This window comes from Marmota monax, unplaced genomic scaffold (genome assembly GCF_021218885.2).
Source record: "Marmota monax isolate L192 unplaced genomic scaffold, Marmota_monax_Labrador192_F-V1.1 WCK01_AAM20220418_F8-fsc00344, whole genome shotgun sequence".
Classification (NCBI taxonomy): Eukaryota; Metazoa; Chordata; class Mammalia; order Rodentia; family Sciuridae; genus Marmota; species Marmota monax.
The window spans coordinates 871,656-896,750 of NW_026692430.1; the positions used below are offsets into that span (position 1 = coordinate 871,656).

Consider the following 25,095-nt stretch of genomic DNA (forward strand, 5'->3'; position numbering starts at 1 on the left):
GATGAATATCCATGGTAAGTTTTTAATTTTTTTGACATAAGTTAAATAAGTTGAAATAAAATATTATGAATCTAAAAAGGACCAGCCAAGTGACCAGAGCTGGAGGGAGACAGGCCTGTTGCCCCCACAGAAAGCAGAAAGTCAGCCTGAGTAAAGAGAACTAGACATCACACATAAGACGTTTAAACACAATGCTGGAAAGCTGAAAGACGGGGAGGGGACCTGCCCAAGGCATCAACCACTCTGAAAGGACCCTCAGGTGGCTCTCTGGAGGAAGTCATTTGAGGAATGTTTATGACCCAAAATTGTGGGGCTGAGAATGGGTTGGAAAAACAGGCTGAATGAGGGGTCATCCCACTCCTAGCTCAGGATAGCCATTCTTGGATGTTTTTCTTGAAAATGTTATCAGCCACTAGCAACAACATTAACCAGGTTAGATATTTAGAGCCCATGTGACAATAAACACAGGTTGATCACCGAGGGCAGATGGCCCACACTCACAAGTTTTGAGAGCCGTGAGAGATGAAATTGACACTCAGGAGGCCAGGGGCCTGGCCTAACCCAGCCCTGCCCTGCCCTGCCCTGCCCTGCCCTGGGAGGACAACAGACATCAAATTTTGCACCCATATCAGGCCAGCAGGTGGAGAGTCATCTTTAGCTCAGGGACCAGCAGACCTTTAGAGTTTCTGAAGAAAGGGTACTGGAATAGTCCAAAGATTAAATCATATCTACTTTATCAGAACTATTACAGAATAAACAGATGAGAGCACAACAGGAAACCTCATATGTATATTATCAAAACTGATATTCCTTTAGGAATGTCCTAAGAGCTATCACTGATCAAAGACTTACACGCCAGTCGCTTGCTAGGCATTTCACAGACTGTACCTCCTTTAATCCCCCACAAATAATCTATGAGATAAATTCCATGTCATCCCCGTTTTCCAGATAAGCAAACTGAGACCCGGGGCGGTTGAGCTATTTCCCAGAGCCACAGAGATAGAAAACAATAGAACTCAGCTGTGATCTCAGAAGTGGCTGATTCCAAAAGCTTTGCTCTTTCTACTCTGCACAGCCAGAGAAAGCGTGCATAGAAGGAAAGCCTAGATGGGATGAACTCCTGAAGGTCCCTGCTTCTAAACTCTTGAGTTATGGAGAGGTTAATGTGCACTAGAGACTGGCACTGGGTTAGTCAGCTTTCTGTCACTGTGATAACTATCTGGAAAAAAAACAAAGGAGGAAAAGATTTACTTTGGCTCACAATTTCAGAGGTCTCAGTCCAGAGTCAGTGGGCTCCATTGCTAAGGGCCCGAGGTGAGGCCTAGAGCATCACAGAGGAAGGGAGTGGCAGAGGAAGGCAGTTCAAGGCAGTTGGGAAGCAGAGAGGAAAGAGCTAGGGACAAGATATCATCCCCAAGGCCACACCCCCAAGCATTCACTCCCTTCAACTAGCTTCCACCTCCTAAAGTTTCCACCACCATTTTGTTAGAAGTCCCTAAATGATTTTATCCACTGGGGAGGTCAGCGTCCTCCTGATCGGATCACTCCCGAAACCCTGTCTAAGCACTGCTGAACTGGTGACCCAGTCCACAACACATGAGTTTTTGAGAGACACTTTATATCCAAACCATAACATGGAAGAGAAAATGGGCATTTTGAAGCAAAGTAGCAAGTGCAAGCAGGATTCTCCCAGGATCAAGCTCCTTTTTTTTTTTTTTTTTGCAGTGCTGGGGATGAACCCAGGGACTTGCGCATAGGAAGCAAATGCTCTGCCACTGAGCCACATCCCAGCCCTACGGTAGCTGTTCTTATGTCACCATTTACAGTTACTCCAAAGAGAAGGCACATTGAAACAGTGTAGGTTGCAAAAGAGAGCTCAAATTTTGCAATTATGTGACACTGCACAAATGACCTCACCTCTCTGTGTCTCAGTTTCCTGTGCCTGTAAAATGAAAAAACACTGGCACCCAGCCCAAAGACAATTTGGATATTTAATGAGACAGTGATTTTTTTTTTCAAAAGTACCTTGGTTTTTTAAGAGTCATGAAGCTCCTCTTCCTAGATATTCTGATTCCCCAGGTCCAAGGGAAGCATAATGAGAAAGAAAATACTAAGAAAATGCACATCAGGGGCTGGGGTTGTAGCTCAGTGGTTGAGCGCTTGCCTCATATGCATGAGGCACTGGGTTTGATATTCAGCACCGCAGATAGATAGATAGATAGATAAATTGTGTCCATCTACAACAACAACAAAAAAATTTTTAATGAAAATGCACATCAAATCAGAGTACACAATAAGGGGTGTTGACCAATAAATAAATAAGAACAGGAGCCAGGCACAGTGGTGCATGCCTATAATCCCAATGTCTTAGGAGGCTGAGGCAGGAAGATAGCAGATTCAAGGTCAGCCTCAGCAACTCAGCCAGGCCCTAAGCAACATAGCAAGAGCCGGTCTCAAAATTAAACATAAAAAAATAAAAGGGCTGGGAGTGGAGGCAAAGGGCCCTGGTTTCAATCCCCAGTACAAATGTGCTTATGCACACACAAATAGGCACCAAACTCTAGATGGTGGTGAAGAGCCAAATGTATGAGAAGATCATAGTGGGAATTTGCACAAATGGGAAAAACAGCACATTTTAACAATAACAATGGCAGTGTGAATGATCTAGGGGGGAAAAAATCAAAACCTTGCAAGAATTCTGGGGTAACAGTCACAACCACTATAGGGACTTCTGTCACTATCCATCAGACTGCCATCTTATTATGATCACAAAGGCCAAACAGTAAAAATATCCTGCCCAACAATACTGTAAAAGTACTAAAAAACAGAAACAAACCTACTGTCCACCCCGCCCAAATTATAAAATTACTTACCTTAGAACAACGGTCACTGCCCATCAAGAAAGACGAGTTGCACAGCCAGAGAATGGTCAACCTGCACTTGCTGCAGGATGGGAGGGCAAGCTAAGAAGACACCCCCCCACCCCCGCCATCAGACCAGAAAGGTCAAGGCCAAGAGGGCCCTAAGATAACCCACCAAGTGAGAGAGGAAGGGGCACTAACTTGGTCACCCAGCCTGAAATGACAGGAAAGGAGGCCCTAACACTCACCAGAGCCCAGAGAGGAGATGTCTGAGAACCTCAAAGAAGGTAAGAGAAGTGGACTGCTGGGCCCAGACAAGGGTACGGATGCCATGTGGGGTTCTCCCAGGGTCAGGACGTGGGCTGTTTTCACCACCATCTGCGTAAGGATCTGAAGACCACGGCACAGGGAATCATGAAGGCAGCAGAAGGTTCTGCCTCTTCCCAGCTGGGTGACCAGTGGCACCAGCACATAGCCAGTCTCGAAGTGTCTTGGGGAGGGACATGGCCACACCCTCCCTTGCCATCAGTCAGACCTGATGTCATTATAATTCATGTTTTCCAGAAGTTCTGCAGAGAGCTGGGGAGGCGGTAGCCAGAAGCATAAATAACAGAGAGGCACACACCATTTTCTCTAATTAACGTAAACCATGAGTAGCAGCACTGTGGCAGGGTTCAAGATGCTCTTAAAAGAACACTAAAAATACTTCCAAATGCCTCAACTTCAGCTTGAGTGTTTAAGCCACACTTTGCATTTTAAAGATGGCCAGGAGAAGACCCACAGAAGCAATGAGGTATGTAGTTAATGAGTGGAGTGGGCCTAGAATTTATCATCCAGAATACACAATGGACTGTTCATCCATCCTCCTGACTCTCCCCCATGCAAGCACTATCAATATACAGGCCAAAGTCCTAAAGGCGGGGATCAGACATAATTAACTGTGGGGCCCAGAAGAGACCTTCCCAACATCAACCCTTCTCACCAACCAGTAGAGACCTGTGTGGCCCCCAAGGGCAGGTGAGCACACACCCCACACCCGGCACATTCTAAGTCCTAGCCTAGTCTTCCAATGTTTAGCAGACTGCAAGCATCCCTGGGTCTATAGTAACTCTAAGCAAAGAAGTGTCCCTATAGTGTGCCTTTATCTGAACATACAAGTAAAGTACCCCCCTACCCCATGATTCCACTTTCTCAGAAACTACTCCAGAGAAAACTCACAGGAGCTGCAAAGAGCCCATGTGCAACAATGTTTTTTTGTAACAATATTTGTAACAGAAAAGGATCAGAAGTAACTTTCATGTCCACACACTAGGAAAGGAGAAACAATTGTTTAGCCTTCTATTTCTAAAAGAGATTGAGCAAGCAGGAATTAAATAAGATCAAGAAGACCCTGCTGTGGTCTATGAACGTGCAGTACAGTGCACTTGACTTTCTGTAAGCCCTAGAGGCATAAATGTAAATATGCAAAGCATCTGAAGAATACTAGCAGCCCCGGGAGGGTGGTCAGTCTCTGGGGAAAGGACTGGGATTAGGAGTGGTGGTCAAGGAAGAAGCTAGTCTGGAGGATTTGCATTCTTTTCCCCTACAGAGAATGTGTTCATGTATTACTTATATAATGAAATTTTCATGCAATCATTTAATTTTAAAAAAGGAAGAAAGAAAAGAAGCAGACCCTGCTCAATACATTTTTATAATGAATTTAGGAGTGATCTTCTCAAGTCTGGTTCAGCTTGCCAGGAGGCTCAGAGCTGAGCAGCACGTATCCGCATTCCCAGCCAGCAGTGGGCTTTGCCACACAGATCTTGTTTCAATCTTACAAGCGCAACTCTGCAACTCCATAACTCCAAGGACTCTTAAATTCATAGCCAACCGGTTCAAGGGAGAGGCAGGAAAAAAAGAAAAAGCATGTCAGGGGACTGCTGGTAATCCAAAGGGATGTCCCAGGAGCAACTCCAGTTCTAACCCAGCAATTCAGCTCTCCAACAAAACAAATTACAACACACACAGGCACATAGGCGCACACACGACCACGTCTCCTCCACACAAGGATGAGCTGACTGTGCTTTATACTCTTACATCTGGGAACTGGGATTCCTTGCAATGAAAGGAAAAATCTGAACTTCTCATCAGACAAATGCTAAGACATTATTATTTACTTTCTGGGGTCACCTAATCATATAGTATACTGATGAGGTTGTTGTTATCATTATTATTATTATTTAGTTTATGCTTTGCAGTGCTGGGGGTCAAACCCTGGGCCTCATGCAAGCTAGGCAAGCTCTCTACCTCTAAGCTAAAGCCCCAGTCCCAATAGTGATTTTTAAACACACACACACACACACACACACACCCCTTCACCTCTTCAAAGCACTACTTAGAGAGTCCTTGGAAACATACAATTATAATATTAAGATCTGACTAGGCAAAACTATAGTGATAGAAATCAGATCTATGGCACTTCCTATAGGATTACCTGGAAATGGTCCCAAGGAACATTTCTGGGGTGATGGATATGTTTTATCGCCATATGCATTTGTTAAAACTGACTAAACAACAACCTTGCAATCTGAACATTCCACCATATGTAAAATGTACCTCAATTAAAAAAAAAATATGCTAAAACTCAGCCTCTCTCCCAGCTACAGCAGAACAGTAAGCTGTCCTGTGAGACACTGGAAATCTCTTTGTAGTGCTATGTAAGGTGCATGAGTAGCCATAAAAAGAAAACATGACTAACATGGTCAGAGGACACAGGAGTTAGGACAGCAAGAGCAATGTGTATGCAGCAGCAGAAGAAAAACAGAGGAGAGCAAGTTTTAATTCCCTGCACTCAGTTACTGGATATGGTTGTTTTTACTAAGAATTTTATGACTTCCCAGTACTCAAAGGGGAGGGGGGGAGGCTGAGAACTGTTCTTTCTTATTTTGCTCTTTTTAGGAGAAAAAAAAAAAAAAGTATATGTTGGTCTAACTTTTCCCCATCCCTACTATATGTGGCCCAGGAAACCAATTCAATGCCGTTCACCAAGCCCAGTGGATGTGACAGACAACACGCATGGCAGAAATGATGCAAAAATAAAGGAGGCCATTATTTAGCTCTAAATAGCCAAGTTCTGCCTAAGCGTGTTACACTCACCTAAAGCTGCTATTCCTTGAGTTGATGGGCCCCCAAAATACTCTCTTCCATGTCAAGAGAGAGCACTTCCTTGCCAAATACCAATTTTCAAATGCCAGAATAAGAGCATGAATCACATGGAGACAGAAATCATCTTGTGATCTTCTCCAAGGATGAGATAAACCTCTATGCACTTTGCAGAACTCAATAAGCTCTTGCAATGTGAGTTAGCCCAAGCACTGCCCCCCAATACAACAAAAAAAGTCATCCAAAAATGTCAGGGAGAACAGTCTAAAAAATTTAAAGAACCAGGGTGTATTTTAAGTAAACCATATGTAAGCAAAACTTGAACAAAGTTAAGCTAAATCAGATTTTCCACATGTACGCTATAAACAATAAAAGCATAAAAATTTAAAAATATTTAATTCAAACTACAAACTTCCCATTATTAACTAGATACATGCTACCTGCAAAAATCCTCATCAAAAGTCTCTTTAAATGTATCTTCCCCTTATTCTCTCTGTCAACTAAGCTACAGAGTAATGAGAAGGCTCAGTCCCATCTCTGTGTCAGGATGGTGTTGAACTCACTGTTCTGGTGATTTGAATCCACAATGTGATGTGAAGGAGCAAGGGACACTCAAGGGTACTTCCAGGTCCTCCACAGCCAAGCGAGGATCCAGCATCATCCAACCCTAGGACTTCTTCTTGATTTAGTCAAGAACTGGCCAATCAATACTCACATTATTCTGTATGTTAACCTATTTGGCTCATTATCTTCTGCTTCTTCCCCCAGTTTCTTACTTTTCCTAAGGACCAAATTTCATTTTCAGCAGCCCAGGGGCCACAAACTGAGTCCCAAGCCACCTTACAATTGCTAAAATGATCCCAGAGTCTTTCAAAAATGTTAGGAGCAGTGCTAGGTGTGGTGGTGCATGCCTGTAATACCAGACACTCAGAAGGCTGAGGCAGATTGAGGTCGACCTTGGCAATTTGGGGAGACTCTATCTAAAATAAGAAATTTTGTTTAAAGGGCTGGGACGTAGCTCAGTGGTACAGCACCATGTCTAGCATAGGCGAGGCCCTGGGTTCAATCCTTGTGTGTGTGATCATACACACACAAAGAAACTTATTTATTGGAAACTATTTTTAAACATTTTTTTTTAATTACATGATGTTGATTCACACTATGCCAATGATGGCATGTCCTCTATTCCACGTGATCTTTCAGCTTCAACAAGTCACATAACAAATGACCCTGAGGACTGGAAGTGGTTTGGGAGGTCTGCCTAACTCTTCCACAGCATCCCCAATTGACCCACTAAGCCCAACTTGAGTACTTCCAACAGGAGGCTCAGTGCTCCAAGGGCAGACAGGACCACGTTGAGCAGGTTGGCCAACTAGAAAATCCCTTTACGTGTTGAAATATGTTCTCCCCATCTTTAGGGGTAGAGAGGACCTTAAAGTCCATCATCTGCAGCATAATTCTACAGAAAAGGAATCTGCCACTACAGAGGGTAAACAATTGTTCCTCCTGTGGGTCATATCCGACACCAGGAACAAAAGCACTCGAGTCCGCTCATTCCGGACCCCTGACAACCACAGCAGTGTTAGAAGGAGCTACCGTGTACCCAGCCCAGGAGTGTGCTCCAGTCACTCCCTAGTCATCATCCCAGTCTCCCTTCACGGATCATGTCTCGCTGGCTCATGTTCCTTTTGAATTGTGATTCCCCAGTTGTCCAAACTTAGTGACCAGCCATGGTCATGAAGACAACCTTCTGATTATGAATGCTGAGTATTTAAAGCCTCACTCCACTCCTGGCTCACATTAAACTCATGACCTGCCTCTCTCAGTGGCCTGCACCAACCTCAGGTCAGGAACTGAATCTTATCTGGTGACGCCTGTGTCCAACCCAGGGGTTGACACACAGCCATGGCTTCTCGACAGTCATCACTGAGCACACCATCTATCCCATTCTATCAACAAAATATTTTTAAAGTAGCAGTATTTTTCCCACTGGCAAATAATTACAATGTGAACAAAAGAAGCTGGGCATGGTGTTGAACGCCTATAATTCCAGCAACTTGGGAGAATGAGGCAGGAGGATCACAAACTCAAGGCCAGCCTAGGCAATGTAGTGTCTCAAAAAAAAAAAAAAAAAAAAAGCTAAGAAAAGGCTGGGGATGTAGCGCCATGGTAGAGCATCCCTGGGATGACCCCTAGTACAGGGGGAAAAAAAAAAGTGACTAAAAGAAAGTCATTCACCTTGACCCACCTAGAAGCAACCAGTATCATATTTTTGGTATTAGTATTATTAGTCTATTTCCTTCCAGTCATTTCCTACAAGCATTTTTTAACATTTGAAATCATATTGTTGATGTACATTAACTTTTAGCAGAAACATTCTTCCCTGTTATTTCAAAATTATTTCTAAATATTATTTTTTGTAACTTCTTAACACTTGTCATAAAGACATGCCCATCAGAATTCACCTGTTCATTATCTCCAACCCACACCGCTGAATGTTTAGGTTGTTTCCAATTTTTCACTATAGATTTTTTTTTGTTGTTGTTGTTATTGTTTCAAACTTTGAATAATCTCTCTGCATAAAACATCATCTACATCTTTGATATGGTCTCAGTTGTATCCTCAGAAGAGAAATTCTCAGAATGCATGAACATGATATAGTAACCGTTTGCAATTTTAAAATTAAATCACACTTTACATTTATTCCTTACTGACATTTTCTTTTTTCCTTTTTTAATTTGGACTTCTCATGCCCAATGATTTTGAACCTTGAGTTATCTGTTAAATAAGCAAACCTTCCCATGTCTGTGCCACCAACAAATCTGATGAGCACAGCTTCTGTATCTTCATCCACAACACTGGGAAAACGCTGAACAGATCAAAGCCAAGAACAGAACCCTATGGCACTTTCAGACCTGGTTCCAGGCTGACTCAGGGCCAATAATTAACAATTTTTGCATATGACTGTCAAGTTAAATTAATAACACCATCCAGCCCATTTTACCACTTCTGATTTAATATGGACAATTGTGTCTCAGGAAACCGTTCAGTACATCACTAAAGCCAAAACATACCACAGCTGCCACCTGCTTCCCCTGGTTAGTAACCAAACCATCCTGCAAAAAGGAGATGGATTTACTTGATATGATTCAGGTGACTTCTGGTTAGCCTTATATCTTATAGCCAGACATTTTTAAGCAAAATGTATGCCAGCCTCAATTTTAATTTTTAATGTTATAAAAGCAATATTTTTAAATAACTGAACATTGTCCTACCTATAAAGAGCAGGATGACTACTAATCAGTCCCTCTGTAGCTCACCTGGGAGGAACTCTGAATCATGGGAGGTTATGGATTCCTTGGAGTACACCAGACTGATCTAGACCAGAGATCTGAACCTAGGTCTTCAGGTGGTTCCAACCACGCCAAGTTTTCCAGAACCATTTGCATCAATACCTGTGCCTGAGCCAGCTATTCCATGATCATTGTGAGTCTCTCAGGATCCTGGATGCCTGCCTCCTGGGGTCAGATGGAGTAAGGAAGAGGAGAGAAAAGGCCCAGCCCTTTTCCTGGTTCTTCCTTTAGCACTGGCTCACAGAACCAAAGCTTCTGAGAATCTAATGTCATAAGGCATTGACAGCCACAACTCACAGCTCACCAAGTTATTACCCCAACATCATCCTCTGACACAAGCCAGGAACCATCATCTAACCATGTCAGCCAGAAATGGGAAACAGGGAAGTCTGAGAGACATTGGCATCACTGGAGATCTGCCCACCATGCAGAACACAGGTCAAAGCCCTCTCTAACAAATACCATTTAAATAAATACCACTGTAAAAATATTTCCATGTCCCCAATAGCATCTCCTCAGAAAGTGCCGCTGGCTTGCCTAAAACAAACTGCTTGCCCATAAATATTTCAGATTCCATGTCACACTCTTCCCAAAACACTCCATGGCAGCCCAAAAGAGGCTCTTGAAAATGGAGGTGACAAAGCCAAATGCCTACAGGCTTCAGCAGAGAATGTAAAGCAATTGGACCAAGGCCACAGAAAGCATTGGGACCGGGAGAACTGGGAACCCTAAGGTCTTCTCCAGAAGGACAGCCAACCCAGAGCTCCAGCTGACTGCCCAAATCCTTGACTGTTCCCAATAGTTTAAAAACTTCTGTGTTGTCCAAACTAGAACATACCTGTAGACTTAAAACATTCTGCAGACCACCCCTTCACAAACCCTGTACTACCTAGGACCCTAAACCACCTTTCCAACCTGATCTCTCCCTCTGCTCGCACAACAGTCTTCTGTTCTCACACAAGCACTGTGTGTGCGTTCCTAACTCCAAGCTCTTGCTCCCTCTGCACCATGCGGCACCAGAAGACACCCCAACTGCTCATCCCAGACTTCCTTCCTTTTTCCAAAGAATTTTTCCAAGCCACACAGTACACATTATTCCCCACTTCTTTAAATCCTAACATGCTTATATTTCATTTTGGCATATAATTGTCTTACCTTGCTCCTAATCTAATGTATACTTCATCTCTCCAACTAGACTGTGAACTTTCCATCTCTCTCTTACGCCTCCTTCTACCATCGGCACTGGGAAGGGTAGCTCTGCACACTAGCAACTTAGTAAATACTTACTGAATGTGAAAATTCTCTGTGGGCTCTTTAAACGGTGGGTTATGCTCCATTAGAGAGTGGTTAGATCAACTTGGTGGGAGACAATAGCATTTTTTAGTAACAAAAAATAGAATAGGCAGTAAAAATGTCAGAGAAGATTATTACCCCAACCAAAAAAAAAAGGCAGTACTTCATGAACTAAGATTTTTTTTTTTACATACATGATCATATGTGGTAGATCATAATGTAAATTTTAGTTCTTAGTGTAGGTCATGGTCAAAACAGGGCAGAAAACACTGCTCTACAGTAAGTAAGCGAGCTCAACCACTGCTCCATGCAATTAGTTTTTGGATGTTCAGATATTCCCTATAAAGGGAAAAAAAATATCTGTTCTGTTCCCCCTTAGGTCCCCCTTCTAGGTCCTCTTCCCCTGCCAGTTCACTCATCCTGCATCTCACAGAAACAAGGAGGCTAAGTAACTGTAATTACATTCTCAGCTCATTCAGCAACCTTTTGCAATCATCCTTCAAATTCAGATGTTTCAAGTTGAGGCTTGGGGAATTTGTTCAGCAAATCACCCTAAATCATCCTTGCAACAAGAAAGCAGAATTCAGAGCTCAGGAAAAACGGCACCAGCTAGCTCCCTTCTGCCGCAGGTCACCAGAATCAGGGGAACTGGCAACTGGATCAGGTTGGGATGGACCAAGCCCTATAAAAGGCAATATCCCTAGGCCCAAAGTTCTCTCCCCTTTTTTTAGATCATCTAGATGCTCCATCCTCCCCTGGCACAAATGGGACACTGGGACTAACCCAAAGAAGCAAAGTTCAACATGCTTCAGAGCCCAACAATTTACACCTTTAGCAAATTCCATTCTAACTTCTCTCCAATTCCACTCTCATGATTATGAGACTAAATGACCCCATTTTCCTAGGAGCACTAATTACCAAAAGTTGCTTCTCCAACCTCAAGGTCAACAGCAGGCAATACCACGTGATTGGCAATGCAAGAGGGATAAGCAGAAGCCCTCCAAGTCAGAACCTGAGTCCAACTCACATACTTAGCTGGCTGTCTGGCCAAGAAAAACCCCCACTTACTCTGAGTGTCTTTCCTCTCCCTCTCCCTAACTATACCCCCATGGGTTCCCACCAATCTCAGAGCCTCAGTTGCTGGCAGGACACCTCCATTTGAATATTGTGGCAAACACAGGAAACTTCTCTACAGGCTGAGTGTCAATTTCTTCTCCGTACAACACACATTTCCAATTTCTCAAATTACCAACTACAGCAATTCCAAGGCCCTGGCGTATAATCAATTTCCACAAAGAATTAATTTCCATTCATCTCTTCCTTTTGCCCTACCCCGGACAACAGATGATTTCAACAATAATGTTTCTAAAACTCACCCTCCTTTTCATTTCCAATTAAACCCAGTCCAAATTCCTGTGCACTCCACAAGCACAACAGCCTACTAGCTGATCTGTCTCCTAATATTACTTTCAAAAACCTTTCCAAATGTTGTTTCCTTACATCACTCTCTGGCCCTAAAAAACTTCACTGTCTCCCCAGTACACACAGGGTAAAGTGCAATTCCCCATTCTGGCTTTCTAGGACTTTCACAATCTCAACCATTGTTCCTCTCCATCTTTATCTCCTACTGTTCAGGAAACATTCCAAGGTAGCCAAGGCCATCTCCTTGTCTCCGGAAAGCCACGTTCAGTACCATTCTGTGACCCATCTCATCTTCCAAGAATATTGTGCTGCAGTTCCTGCCCATGGTTCCTTTCTCTGACCTCCCAAAGCACCTATATCTACACCTCAAATTTGGACAGTTAACTGTGTCCTATCTGGAGGTCTTATTTCACAGGCTCAAGTCTTTCTGGGTCCTGTATGAGATTCTAAACCCTAGAGGAGATCATCCCACAGATCTTTTGTAGCCTTCCTAGCTTCCACTGTAGTCCTTCTCTTGACTCTGGGTTTTGTCACTGACTTAATCGGAACATGCAAAATTTATTTCAAAACCAGTACTCCACGTCCTATCCCCAATTGTAACATTTCCTTTACCTGCTTATGCCCCCATAACGTGCACTAACTTAGGCAGTCATACCATTTTACTTTGAACTTGAGCTCTCAAATCACTTCCACCTAGTCGATAGACTTCCTGAGGCCTTAGATTTCATATGTGCCTTTTAGCATCTCCCAGACACCACAGCAACTCCCCAAAAGGACCTGTAGAGTTGAAGGTAATGCTATGTTTCCAGCTTCCTCCAAACCAGGAACTTCTATTTACACAACACCTCGAGGAGGGTGTTGGAAAGCCTTCAATACCTGTTGATCACTCACTTTGAAGAAACTGCCTAGTTGCACCTTTCTGCAAAGGGGGTGCAGAGAAAGCAATGACTGCCTGGTGGCCTGGCATCATGGGAAGGAACGTCTGGTGGAAGTCCTCCAAAGCCAGAGAGCCGCCCAAAAACAGGAGGCAGAGCACACCTCTCGCCTGGCAGGTGGGCTTTTTGAGATCGCTAACTCCGCCCTAACGCCAAGAAACTGAGCCCGAACTCCAAAGCAGGGAAGAAAATGCTGCCTTTGAAATTGTTTGCATACGACAAACTCCAGGTCCAGGCCCCCACCCAGGCACCCCATATGTCCACAGTGCCACCGCCAGGAAAAGACAAGGACCTGGGGTAAGGAACAGGCAGGCTGAGAACACGGGGACTGAAAGGGTAATAGCCAGAAGCGGTTTGAGAGAGGGTGGGCGACAGCCGGCCGGGTGGAGGGTGTGTCGCGCCGCGGGTCAGGCAGCCCAGCGCTCGCTTGCTCGTCACGGGAGTGGGCAGGAGCGCAAGGGGCGCCCGGCTGGCGGCCCAGCCAGAAAGGATCCGGGAGGACCCAGGTTAACCGATCAGTCTCCCTCCGAGAGGCGACTCCGGACCACCGCTTAAAGTTGGGAGGGGGATCCGATGAGAGCGCCGGCAGCGGCGAGATAAACAAGGCGGCGCACCGGAGGGCGCGCGGCCACCCCAACCCGGCCACCCGGCCAGCGCCGGCACTGCTGCAGCGCCCCCGCGCCCCACCCGCCGCTGCCCCGGCTGCGCCGGCCTCCGGGCCCCCGGCCGCGGTCCAGGCCCCGAGGGCGTGCAGAGCGTGGGAAGTTCCCGGCCGCCCCCGTCCCCGGGCTGCAGCGCCGCGAGGTCCCCGCGTAGCTCACCTCGGCCCGCCACGAGCAGCAGCGCGGGCCGGGCAGCTCCCGCTCGAACCGGTCGGCTCCGGGCTGCAGCCGCCGCGGCCCTGCCCGCCCACCGGCGCGGCCCCGCAGCCCCGCTCCGCTCCGCTCCGGCCGCCCTCCCGCCGAGGCTCAGTTCGCGCCCACCTGGCCGGCCTGCCCTCCCTCTCCGGGACACTGCGCTCACGTACACGGCCGCGGCCACAACCCGGCCCGGATTCCCCGCCCGGGAAGGGAGCGCAAGAGCAGCCAGACTGCGAGCGGACGGGCGAGACTCGGGGACAGACACACCCACCCCGCGCCGCCCAACCCGCTCGCCCCCAGCCCCAGGCGCCGCGCGTGCACGGGCCTGCGCGCCCCTCCTCGGCCTCGCGCACTGGCCCCCCACCGCCCCCGCACGCCAGGGATACACACCCCCAGTCGCCCGTAGACAGTCGGCGCTCAATAAGTGCCTGAGCAACTCCTCGGCACATGCGCACTTGAACCTGACCGAGTTGTGACCCACCCCCGCCCCCGCCCCCAAATCGGAACCAGCAGCTGCAGCCCCGAACCAAACTTGAGTGTATGCCTTTTTTTTTTTCCACTGAACCGCAAACCCAGCCAAAGTTTCTCGCTGTTGTTTTTCCAGGCCTGGCTCTGAGACAAGCTTCTCCGAGAGAGACCGAGCTCGCCCCAGGGCGGGAAAGGAAGCCAGAAAGCTCCGGGCGCCGCGGACCCGAGCTTGGAGGGGACGATGGGGACCCAGGCCACGCAGGCCCGGCTCCCAGAGCGGGTGCTAAAAACCAACCTTTCCATTTTCCTTTGGGTTGTTTTCTTCCCCCGCTTTATGACATTTTCCTCGTTTGTAGTTGTAAAATGAGGCGTTATTTACCGTTTCTGGAAATAAATGGGAGAAAGTTAACTATTAGCCTTCAGCCCTTATGTAAACAATACTGGTTGCTTTTGGCACCGTTAGGCTCTGGCTTTTGGATAATTTGTAACAAGGAGAATTGAAGTTGTTCCATTGTGTTGCTCAATGTTTTTCCTAGATAAGACCAGAGCCACAACGGTAGTAAGAGGGCCCAGTGTCTATATGCGAGGACATATATATTTACATTCAAACAAATTTAGTGAAGTGCAACAATTCCCTTCCCCCCAAAAAATGTTATATTTTCCGACATGGTTTTTTTAATTTGCAGTTCACCTTCAACTTGAGGCCTGCCCGTTTTTTCTTACAGAAACAGTGGGAGTGTGCAGAAAGGGTTGAAGTCTTTGGAGACAGATAAGCCCGCCTTGCAATCCTGATTTAACTGCTGACCCAGCTTTGTGATCTTCAGCAAGTTCTTCAGCTCTGAACATCAGCTTCTTTATCTGTAAGATGAAATACAATAGTAGATAGAGTGCCTAACCCACAGCAAGTAAGTAGAGTATTTTCCTTCCCTGGTCTCCCACCATTTTTTAAATAAGAAACGTAACTAGAACCTAAAGTCCTATAGGATACTGATTCTCAACTGCTGGTGATTTTGCCCCTGGGGGACGCTGAGCCACTTCTGCAGACATTTTTGATTGTCACAACTGGGGGGAGGGGTACCTTCTGGCATCTAAACATCCTGCGAGGCACAAGACAGCCTCTACAACAAAAAATGACCTAGTCTAAAATGTCAATAGTGCCAGTGTTAAGAAGTTTGCTGCAGGATAATCTGGCTAAGAGGTCATTCATGGTAGCGTAGTTCCACCTTTTTAACTTTCATCCCCAAGGAAAGAGTTATGTCTTGCATCAAGATGAACAAAGCATTGTGGGGATCACAGCAATTATTTTCATACACAAAGCCTTCACTTAACATGAAGATGCAAATTGGAATTTTATCTTTTCATTATTAAAGGAATAAATACAGTCCAGACATCATTCCATGTTTCCATATGTCCTCAGACACTTCTGTGTTTTCTCTCTCCTTCATTCCTCATTTACCCTGAAGTTGACAGTATAGTCCCTGCCCCAAGGAACACACAGCCTCCCTTAGAGATGGATTAATGCAGATGCAACAATTAAGGAACAATAGAAGATAACATATAATTAAGCTTTAATTGCAGCACCTGACTAAGGTGGCTCAGGAAAGGGAAATGAGTGCAGGCAGCAAAGCCGGGCTTGCCTGTGGGGCTGAGATGTTCAGGAAATGTTTGTTGCATAAAATGAAATAGGAAGAGTTTCTTCCACAGAGTTGGACTCCAGCTGATATATAAACTCCTATACAGGATTTAAACTGCTAGGTTTTATAAATGGATATTGGTGTCTGGCTGTGAATTTATTTTTCTTAAAGCATCTAGTTCAAACTTTTAACCAAACTTCTATGTTTCCTAAAATGACCGAACTTTAATAAAACCAAAACGCTCATTAATTTGACAAATACCCAAGTGCCTATGTATTTGTGTGCAAAGTGAGTCCAAATACTCTAACTTTGAAGAGAACCCGTAGCCTGTTCTTTGTGAGATACTATCTTGGCCACCGGGGCCATCCGCAGGCCTATGCTCTCTCACATCTGTTGGCTGCAGATCCCTTTCTTGCAGGTAGGCGCTTGCACAGTGTGCATTCCAGAGCTCTGCACGTTAACAGGGACTCAGAAAAAACATCCCATCGCAAACATCCAGTCCCAACACACACACACCCAGCACTCGGCACCTTCATGTGGAATCTGGGCCCTGTCCTGAGTACACACCGCACAGCACACACATTACACAAAACAAGATGAACTTAGAAAGAACATGATTTGTCGGTTTCCATTCCTGTTCCCCTTACCTTCCCCCGTGACTAGAACTTGCCCTTCCTGGGGGCTGTCCCATCTTAAAGCTGCCCTCTACCTCCTTTCTCCCACACACTGGCCCCCTATTAAAAGATTGTATATTGAACTTCATTTACATCAAAGTGATTAACTCTCTGAGTTAAAGAATCTCTCCCATTAGCTGAGGTTGTGCACAGCAGATTCAGGCCTTGTGTCACATTATATGAACACATTTATGGGTCATTTTTTAGGGCACTGAGATCTGAGACTGCCACCCGCCAGCTCTCTGATACAATGGCTCCCAGGCTCGCCTCTCTTTACCCACTCCTACCTTAAGCCGCTTATGCCTCATACTGCTCAAAAGCATCCCCTAGCTGTTATAATCAGATTCCAGTGCTGCCCTTTAGGATCCTGACCTGCCCTTCTCTGCCTCTGTGCACCCCCTTCATTTTGCATCCCAGACATACTCAGCTGTCCTCTTCTCCTTCATCTGGACAAATTTTCTTTGCTTGTCACATGCTACTTGCTCTGCCTAGAACAGTCTCTGCCCACCTTCTCACTCTTTACCTGCTCTCCCTACTCATCTTCCAGGGGAAGGCTTAGATAGCGTGTTCTCTGAGAAGCTTTCTCTGTCTCCAAGACAGGATGAGGTTCCTCTGCTTTGGGTCCAACAACACCCCATATGTACCCCAACTCACTGAACTGAAATCTCCATTCTCTTGTCCTAATCCCCTAGAAAACTAAGCATTTTGTGATGACAGGGAGTGTCTTGTTCTCCTTTCATATCCAATACCTGGCCCACTCCTGGCATGCAGATAGGCACCTGGTGAACATCTGTGAACGAGTGAAGTGCTGGTTGGAGGTTGAAGACACAGTAGAGGTATTCCATGGTCCAGGCCATCCCTGATGCAAAGTATGCCTTGGCTAGTCCATAGTCCAGGGCCTCCAAAGACCTCCTAGTCATTTTTTTTTTTTTTTTTTTTTTGAGCAGGATGAAACTGACAAAGAGAACTGAGTCTTTGGACTCCACAGAGCCTCAGTTTATACCTCACTTGATTTCCTGAACTCCAGACTCTTACCATCAATTAACTACCTGGCACCTCCTTGTTAATGTCTAATCAGATTTCAAATGTACCATGTCCAAAACCAGACTTCTGATATCCCTCCCATCTCAGTAAACAGCAATTCCATTCTTCTGGTTGCTCAGAAAACAAGCAAACAAGAACTTGGAATCATCTTAAGTCTTCCCCCACCCTTTCTTTCTCATGCTCTGCAATCTATCAGAAAATGCTGTTGGTTCTGCCTGTGAAATATCAGAGTCTGACTAATGCCCTACCATTCCAGCACAACTTCCCTAATTCAGACACATTTTCTCACCTGTACTTCCACAATCAGATGCTATTTCCCTGCTGCCTCTGGTGCCTCCCTAAGGTCTATTCAAGAACCCAGCAGTCACAGTGGTCCTTTGAAAACCTGTCCAATCAAATCACTCCTCTGCTCAAAACCTTCAGTGGCTTCTCACCCATTCACTACAAGACCCAGGGGGATCTTGGCCCCAAGCAACTCTCTGGTGGCACTGCCCACCACTCCTTTCTGACCTCTATGGCTCCAGCCACATTGGTCCCTTGCTGTTGCTCAGACTCACCCCCAACTCCAAGCCTTTTCCTTTGGGTTATGGTGATCTTCCTCCAGATATCCATGAGACTTGCTCCAGCACTTGATTTAGGTTCCTGTTCAAATGCTCCCTTTTGAGAGAGACATTCCCCTCCAACACATCTAAAATAGCACCACCCAACTGTCCCTTCAACCTGCTTGAATTCTCTTCTTTGCACTTACTGCTACCTGACAATCTGTCTCCATCCACTTGGATATAAATTCGATGAGAACAGACTTCATTTTTCCTTCTTACTATATTCTCAGCTTCTATAACAGTGTCCAGCAAGGAGTAGAAACTAAATAAACAATCACGAATCAGGGTCTTGTTAGATGACCCTATCCACTACTTTAGTCCTCACTATTCTCTCCAAATTTAGCTCTCCTAACCTGGGGCATCAGGAGATCAGCTCCCCAACTGTTTGCTGACTGCTTCTCTTTTGCTTGGACCCAAGACCACTGTTACTCTGTGATCACACAGCTTCCTTGCTGTAATCTCAAGCCAGGCTGTACATTTCAAATGAAAAGAACAATACTTGCTAATTTTGTAATTGTAACTGTATTTTATACTTTTCTTCTGACTGAGAAAATCACCCTGTGTTTCAGTGGACAGAAACAGGCCTGGCACTACTTAAAGCATTTTCACTTGAGATTCCCAAGACTCAGGAATTCTAAAGAGAAAGTGCTTTGCAAGTGTGCCGGGGGCCAACAGCATCTTGTCTGTGATCTCCTCAATCTGTAAGGCTTCTCTGGACAGGAGGGCTTTGCATTCCATTGAAGAGAAAGGATTGATAGGTTGCAAGGAGGCTGTTCAAAGCTTAAGAGTATCCCTGAAGTGCCCTGCTTAGATCTGCACAGTGACACTTTCACACAACAAGCTCCCACATGTGTGGACAACCACAGATGACACCGCAGTGCATGAACTCCCAGATCTGTGCCTCCCTCCTCCTAACCCTGACGTTGAATTTGAGCAAGAGTTCATATTCAAAAAAAAAAAAAAGAAGGAACACAGAACATAAGGCCTAACGACTCTGGGTATGAAGAATGTGTGAGCCTGGGCAGGCTCTATGTGCACATCTGGTTTTTCCCTTTTATGCTTCTGTGTTTCTATGACACAGGAAATCCATCTTGGAACAACACTGTCTGCTTTCTAGTGAGTGCATAAAAAATGGGGATTGAAATTATGTTTATCTCTCTGTTCAAGGCAGGATGATAAGATCCAGAACAGTGCCACTTTAAGGGTGGATCAACTGCTTCATTCTGTGCCTCTGGGGAAGTGCTAGTAACTGATCCCGGTGGAGCGGAAACCCAGGGAAAAAGAGTTCTGCACAGGCTTAAGACTATCTGGACATGGCTCTCACTCCAAGCATCCCAGATATCACGAGATGAGAAGACCAATTCAACTCAACTTAAGATACTATTTGAGTGGCTCCTAGTGTTGCTGGGGCCATTCTCTACTAGGCTTCCACATTATAACCCCTGTAGGAAGGGTCTGCTCATAGAAGGCTCTTAACAGGGACTGAGGAGGCCACTTTTCCCATCCAGAAGGGAAATAACTCAGAGATGTTTAAGAGATAACAACATAAAACAAGGTGGTTGTATCATTCGGATGTGGTCTGTTCCCCAAGCCTCATGTGTTGGCAGCTTGGCCCCCAGCATGGCAATGTTCAGAAGAGGCAGAATCTTACTTGAGAGGTGGAACCTATGGAAGATGGTTAGGCCACTGGGGCATCACCCTCAGAAGGTATTAATGCTGGTCTCCTGGTGAGTTAGTTTTCAAAAGAGCAAGTTATTATAGAAGAGCAAGCCTGGCCCCTGAATCCTTCTGGCTCCTGATCTCACCATGTGATTTCCCCCCATGTGCTCCTGTCATTGTGATGCCATCCATCATCACGAGGCCGTCACCAGAGGCTGAACCAACAGGGCCAATTGATCTTGGACTTTCAGCCTCCAGAACTATGAGTTAAAAAGTGTCTTTCCCTTACTGAGTACCCAGCCTCTGATATTTTGTTACAGTAACTGAGAATGGACTAAAATTGTGACAGAAAACAGAGAATCTTCTCTCTTTTTTTTTTTTGGTACCAGGAATTGAACTCAGGGGCACCCGACCACTGAGCCACATCCCCAGCCCTATTTTGTATTTTATTTAGAGACAGGTCTCACTGAGTTGCTTAGGGCCTTGCTTTTGCTGGGGCTGGCTTTGAACTCGCCATCCTCCTGCCTCAGCCTCCCAAGCTGCTGGGATTACAGGTGTGTACCACCACGCCCAGTCTGAAAATAGAGAATCTTAAGAGAGAACAGGTCATATTGCAAGGGAAGGTGATAAGTGTTGGATCCCCTAGAGAACAAATGATACTAGAAGAAATATTGGAACCCCTAAAAGAGAATGAGAGGACAGAGGGAGCTTCGAAGGCACAAAGCCAGTAAAAAGTTAAGAAATTGGGCTGGGGGTGTAGTGGTAGAGTGCTTGCCTGGCATGTGCAAGGAGGCCCTAGGTTCAATCCCCAGCAACACACACACACGAAAAAGTAAGAAATTGGCAGAACAATGTACCCTGTGAATGCCTGCACATATTAGTAATTTTATTTCCTTTTCTTTTCATTTTTGTTTTTCTGGTACTAGGGATTGAACCCAGGATGGGACACTCTGACACTGAGCTTCATCCCCAATCCCTCTTTAAATTTTATTTTGAGAAAGACTCTTGTGAAGTTGCCAAGGCTGGCCTCAAATTTACAATCCTCCTGCCTCAGCCCCTCAAATTACTGGGATTACAGAGCACATGATAGTTGTTTTTCTCAAGTGTGTTTATTGTCATGTGACTTTGCTCTTCAGGCTCTTATTTCCCTCCCATGAAAGAATCATTGCCGGCCTTCCATAGCAGGGGCTGGTGGCCTCTTCTCGGGGACTCAGCAGAGTTTCATTTTTGCCCAGCTGTTGAGCTGCATCACCACTCACACTGTGCCATTGTGTTCACTGGCACCACACAGGCACTTTCGATCCTTCCTTGTTCTTCTGCAGGCTCAAACTGCTGCTCAAAGCGAGTGTTGCTGCCATCCAGACCGCCCAGATGGTCAGGAGTAGCCCAAATACTGAGGCAATGATCTTGCAAGAGTAGGGCAATTCTTCATGAAATGCACACCATGGAATGGCAGAACCCAGGAGCACTGGAAATAATAATGATTGCCACCTGCTAACTAACCATTGTCCAAGATTTGGCCCTGATCAACTCAATAAGTTTTTTGGATTTTTGTTGTTATTGTTTTTGTTTTGGTATGGGGGATTGAACCTGGGGGCACTTTACCACTGAGCTATATCCCTGATTCTGTTTGTTTATTGAGATAGGCTCTCGATAACTTGATGAGGCTGGCCTTGAACTTGTGATCCTCCTGTCTCAGCCTTCCAAGTCTCTGGGATTGCAGTAGTGTGTCATTGCGCCCAGCCCAAATTTAATTTTCCCAAAGATTTGCCTAAATTCACTTAGGTGAGGGAAAATGGGACTTGTTTTTGAATTTTGGAAAGAATCAATCAAATACTTGCCCCAGAAAATCGAGTCTTAACTTGATAAGATATCTAGTCACCACACTGATTCTCTTAATTCAACTGGCATTAGGCCATATCCTGCTTTAGTAATCCTTAAAATACATTGAAGTGGAAGTCCTTTGAATTATTAAAATCCTAGTCAATTACCCTTTGGTATGATGCACCTGGGAGTACTCTGTTTTTCTGATGCTTGTCTTAAATGTGAGCAATCCCACAATCTTCTCACTTATAAACTGTTGATTTACCAAATCCCAACCTTCTCTCTCTCATAGTGTAATTGACTATGTCCCAAACCACCCCTCCCAAATGATAAGTCTTCAATGATTCCTGAGGACAAGAGAAATGGCCAACAACTAAGTGTTCTGTAATTTAGCATTCCAAGTGGGAAGTGAAAATTTCAGTCCACTCCCACAGTTTGTTATTCCTCTGACATACACCTTCTTCCACCAAACTCATTGTTCCCAAAGAGAATCTTTGCTGTTCACCAGCCAACTCATTTTAAGACAAATACTAAGAGCCAAATGACTAGGAAGTCATTACTATCACGTACTATAGCATCCATTAGCCCATTCCCAATAAGCAAACTCACCACTGGATAAGAAAGTTCTTATGATCACTCTGACTTCCCCTGTGGGTTGGGAAAAGATGTGGGAGGAAAGATACTATAGCACCTCCAGTTAGCTAGAAGGGTTATAAAATGCTGCCAGGAGACCTGTGAATCTGGGTGACATTACTAGGAGAAAAACAAATCCAATTCAAAAAGGTCTTAAAAATAATGTCAGTCTTTGCCTCTTCTCCCTTTCCCACCATTGTGATGTATGCACCAGACTCCTCTGTTCCTTATCATGTCTTTTCACAAGACTTTCAGAATCAAATGATTCCTGGCCAAGAGACAAAAGCAAAATTGTCCCATTTCCCAAAGGACTCAGATGCAAACTGGTAATAAATCATGGACAATTCCAAGAGGAGACACTGGAGAAGAACCAAGCTGGCTCTATGAGGAATTGCATGGGAGATGGCACACAGATTTATGCTGTCTCAGGGTTACCACATCACATCAAGACGAAAAGGTCACCAACGCCTGGAGAGTTGGGCATGTTTGTTGGGAATCTGATTTTTCTTTTTCTATGATTTACACTAGTGAGTTGGCTCAGAAATAAATGTGTTAAACCTTTTTTTTTTTGGGGGGGGAGGGGAGGAAGATGTCTCTATTGCCATTCTTAAGAGAGGAAGCCAAGGAAGAATCTCATTGCACAACACACAACAGAGCTTCCAAAAATCCTCTTTCCAAAATCAACTCCCACATCTGTTGCTCTCCCCTTCTCCTCCTTCCCTTTTCTACTATCCTCAACCTTGTTCTCCTCACTTTGTTACTCTTCCTGCCCTCTCCCCTTTCTCAAGTAGAGAAACACAGCCTGCTCCTGATTTCCATGGATCACCTTTGTCAAGGACCTAGCCACTGACCAAGCCAGGAAAGAATTCTCCCCCTGGAAGTCAGGGAGTGAACAGGGGTTAGTATTGTATACATTTTAATTTATATAATTGTTTCCTTCCTCCCGCCCTTCTTTTCTTCCTTCCTTCCTTTCTTCTCATGCAGACATCATCAGACCAGTCTTGGTTTTTACCAGTGATCCCAAAGAATATGTACAGGTCCACTATAATTTTTTTCCCAATATCCTCAGAATGGCTATAGCCGACAAAGAATGTGAAAAGACTGTCCATCCCTGTTTTCTGTGGTCCACTGACCATCTTTGGCTTGGTAACCTACCCAGCTGTTTTCATCTCTGGAATTCTTCAGGAGAAGGAATCGCCCATCAGGGATTCCCTCTGTCTCCAAGATTTCCTGATTGCAAATACCCGCTGCTCCTTGCCATTCAGCATTGTCTACCTGTTTCTTCAAAACTGACCCACTTACTTCTCATCCTTCAGCCATAATCCACTGATAGAACAGTTTATGAGTCTGTTTCCTGCTTCTCTCTTTATTTCAACATCTTTCTTTGCTTATGTCACCAAATACCTAGTAACCTTATCTCAAAACTCTCAGCCTTATTCTCTTCCTGATTCAGACCATCATAATATTCCAAGGTTGGAAGTTATCTATCCAAACTCTAACTTGGGCTTGTTGAATTGTGTCCTGTTCGTAACAGCAACACTACTGGAAAATTAGATCTGTCTCTGTCTAACCCACATCCATGGGACTCACACTTGGTATGACTCATTATGGGAAGTAGAACACTTAAGAAGTGATAGTTGTGGCCAGCACCCAACTTCCATTATTCTCTGAGGGATAAATAAACATTGTGCCAAACTTATTAGTCAGGCTTCTTTTCAGAGACAAGTGACAGGAACTCAACTTATGCTGGCTTAAGCAAAAAAAAAAAAAAAATGAACTTGCTGGTTTAACTGGGAAATCAAGGAATACAACTGGCCACAGACACAGCAAGACCCCCAAGTTTAAACAAAGTCGTGAGGGCTTGGTCTCTAAAACTCACATTTCTATTTGTTCCTTCTTGGTAGTCCCATTTTTTTTCCTACTTCAAAATAACCTCCCTCACCACAAAAAAAAAAAAAAAAATGCTTCTTTCATACATTCAGGAAGATGGTTGTTGGCAGCTCTCAACTATGACATCTCATTTGAACAGCACCAAAATGTCGACATGATAGTTATTAATACAATATCAAATCAGGTACTACAATCTCTTCAGAGCTCTGTACTTTCCAGAAAGAAAAAAACTGACTTGGTTGAAGAAGGCAGTGCATAGCGCCTGCTGTTCTCTATTTTATGTAACGTAAAGTACATTTCTGGAGTACTTTACATTATGAAAAACTCTTTTCACTCACCAGATAAATTAGAAACGAAGCTCAAGAACATAGACTAAAACGAACTTGTGTAACTGCAGCCACAGGCAGGCACGCAGACTATATGACGATAGTGCAACTGAATCATTTCCTGGATTAAGAAAAGTGGCAGAGACCCACTCGGGAACGACACGCATCAGGCGTCCACCTCCTAAGGCAGCGATCCCCGCGAGCACGTATGCATAGCCCGCCCTCCGGATCCTACCCACTCTAGGATCAAGGCGTTTCAGGGCCTGAAGGTTGGACTGCGTGCACACTTCACCAACAGTGTGTGTGTGTGTGTGTGTTTAAGGAAGGGGGAGACCGGAAAGGCAGGGAGCAACAAGCAGGCTAGGAATTTATTCTTTAATTAGGGGGAAAAAGAAAACCAATAACCAACTGGGCACGGCCTCTTCTGCAGCAGGCCCCTTGCAGGAACGCCGCGCCCGGGACTTCAGCCGCAGCCC

At 45.1% G+C, this 25,095-nt stretch overlaps 1 protein-coding gene and 1 pseudogene across 5 annotated transcripts in view; one reads left to right on the forward strand and one right to left on the reverse strand.

Annotated features, from left to right (window-relative positions):
* Nucleotides 1-14,717, reverse strand: part of Znf395 (zinc finger protein 395) — a 37,673-nt gene extending 22,956 nt beyond the window's left edge. Inside the window, exons 1-2 of one of the 5 annotated variants that reach the window (XM_046442963.2) lie at nt 2,874-5,778; nt 2,165-2,237 (exon numbers count right to left, since the gene is read on the reverse strand). In XM_046442963.2, the coding sequence (XP_046298919.1) occupies nt 2,165-2,175 (11 nt within the window). In that variant the 5' untranslated portion in view covers nt 2,176-2,237; nt 2,874-5,778. Of the gene's footprint in view, nt 1-2,025; nt 2,131-2,164; nt 2,238-2,873; nt 5,779-13,826; nt 13,957-14,255; nt 14,329-14,628 lie in introns of those variants that run through there. The other 4 variants (XM_046442964.1, XM_046442962.2, XM_046442965.2 and 1 more) reach the window with 4 other exon arrangements.
* Nucleotides 14,718-22,462: 7,745 nt separating this feature from the next.
* LOC124091764 (large ribosomal subunit protein eL39-like) lies at nt 22,463-22,931 on the forward strand (annotated as a pseudogene).
* Nucleotides 22,932-25,095: the final 2,164 nt, after the last annotated feature.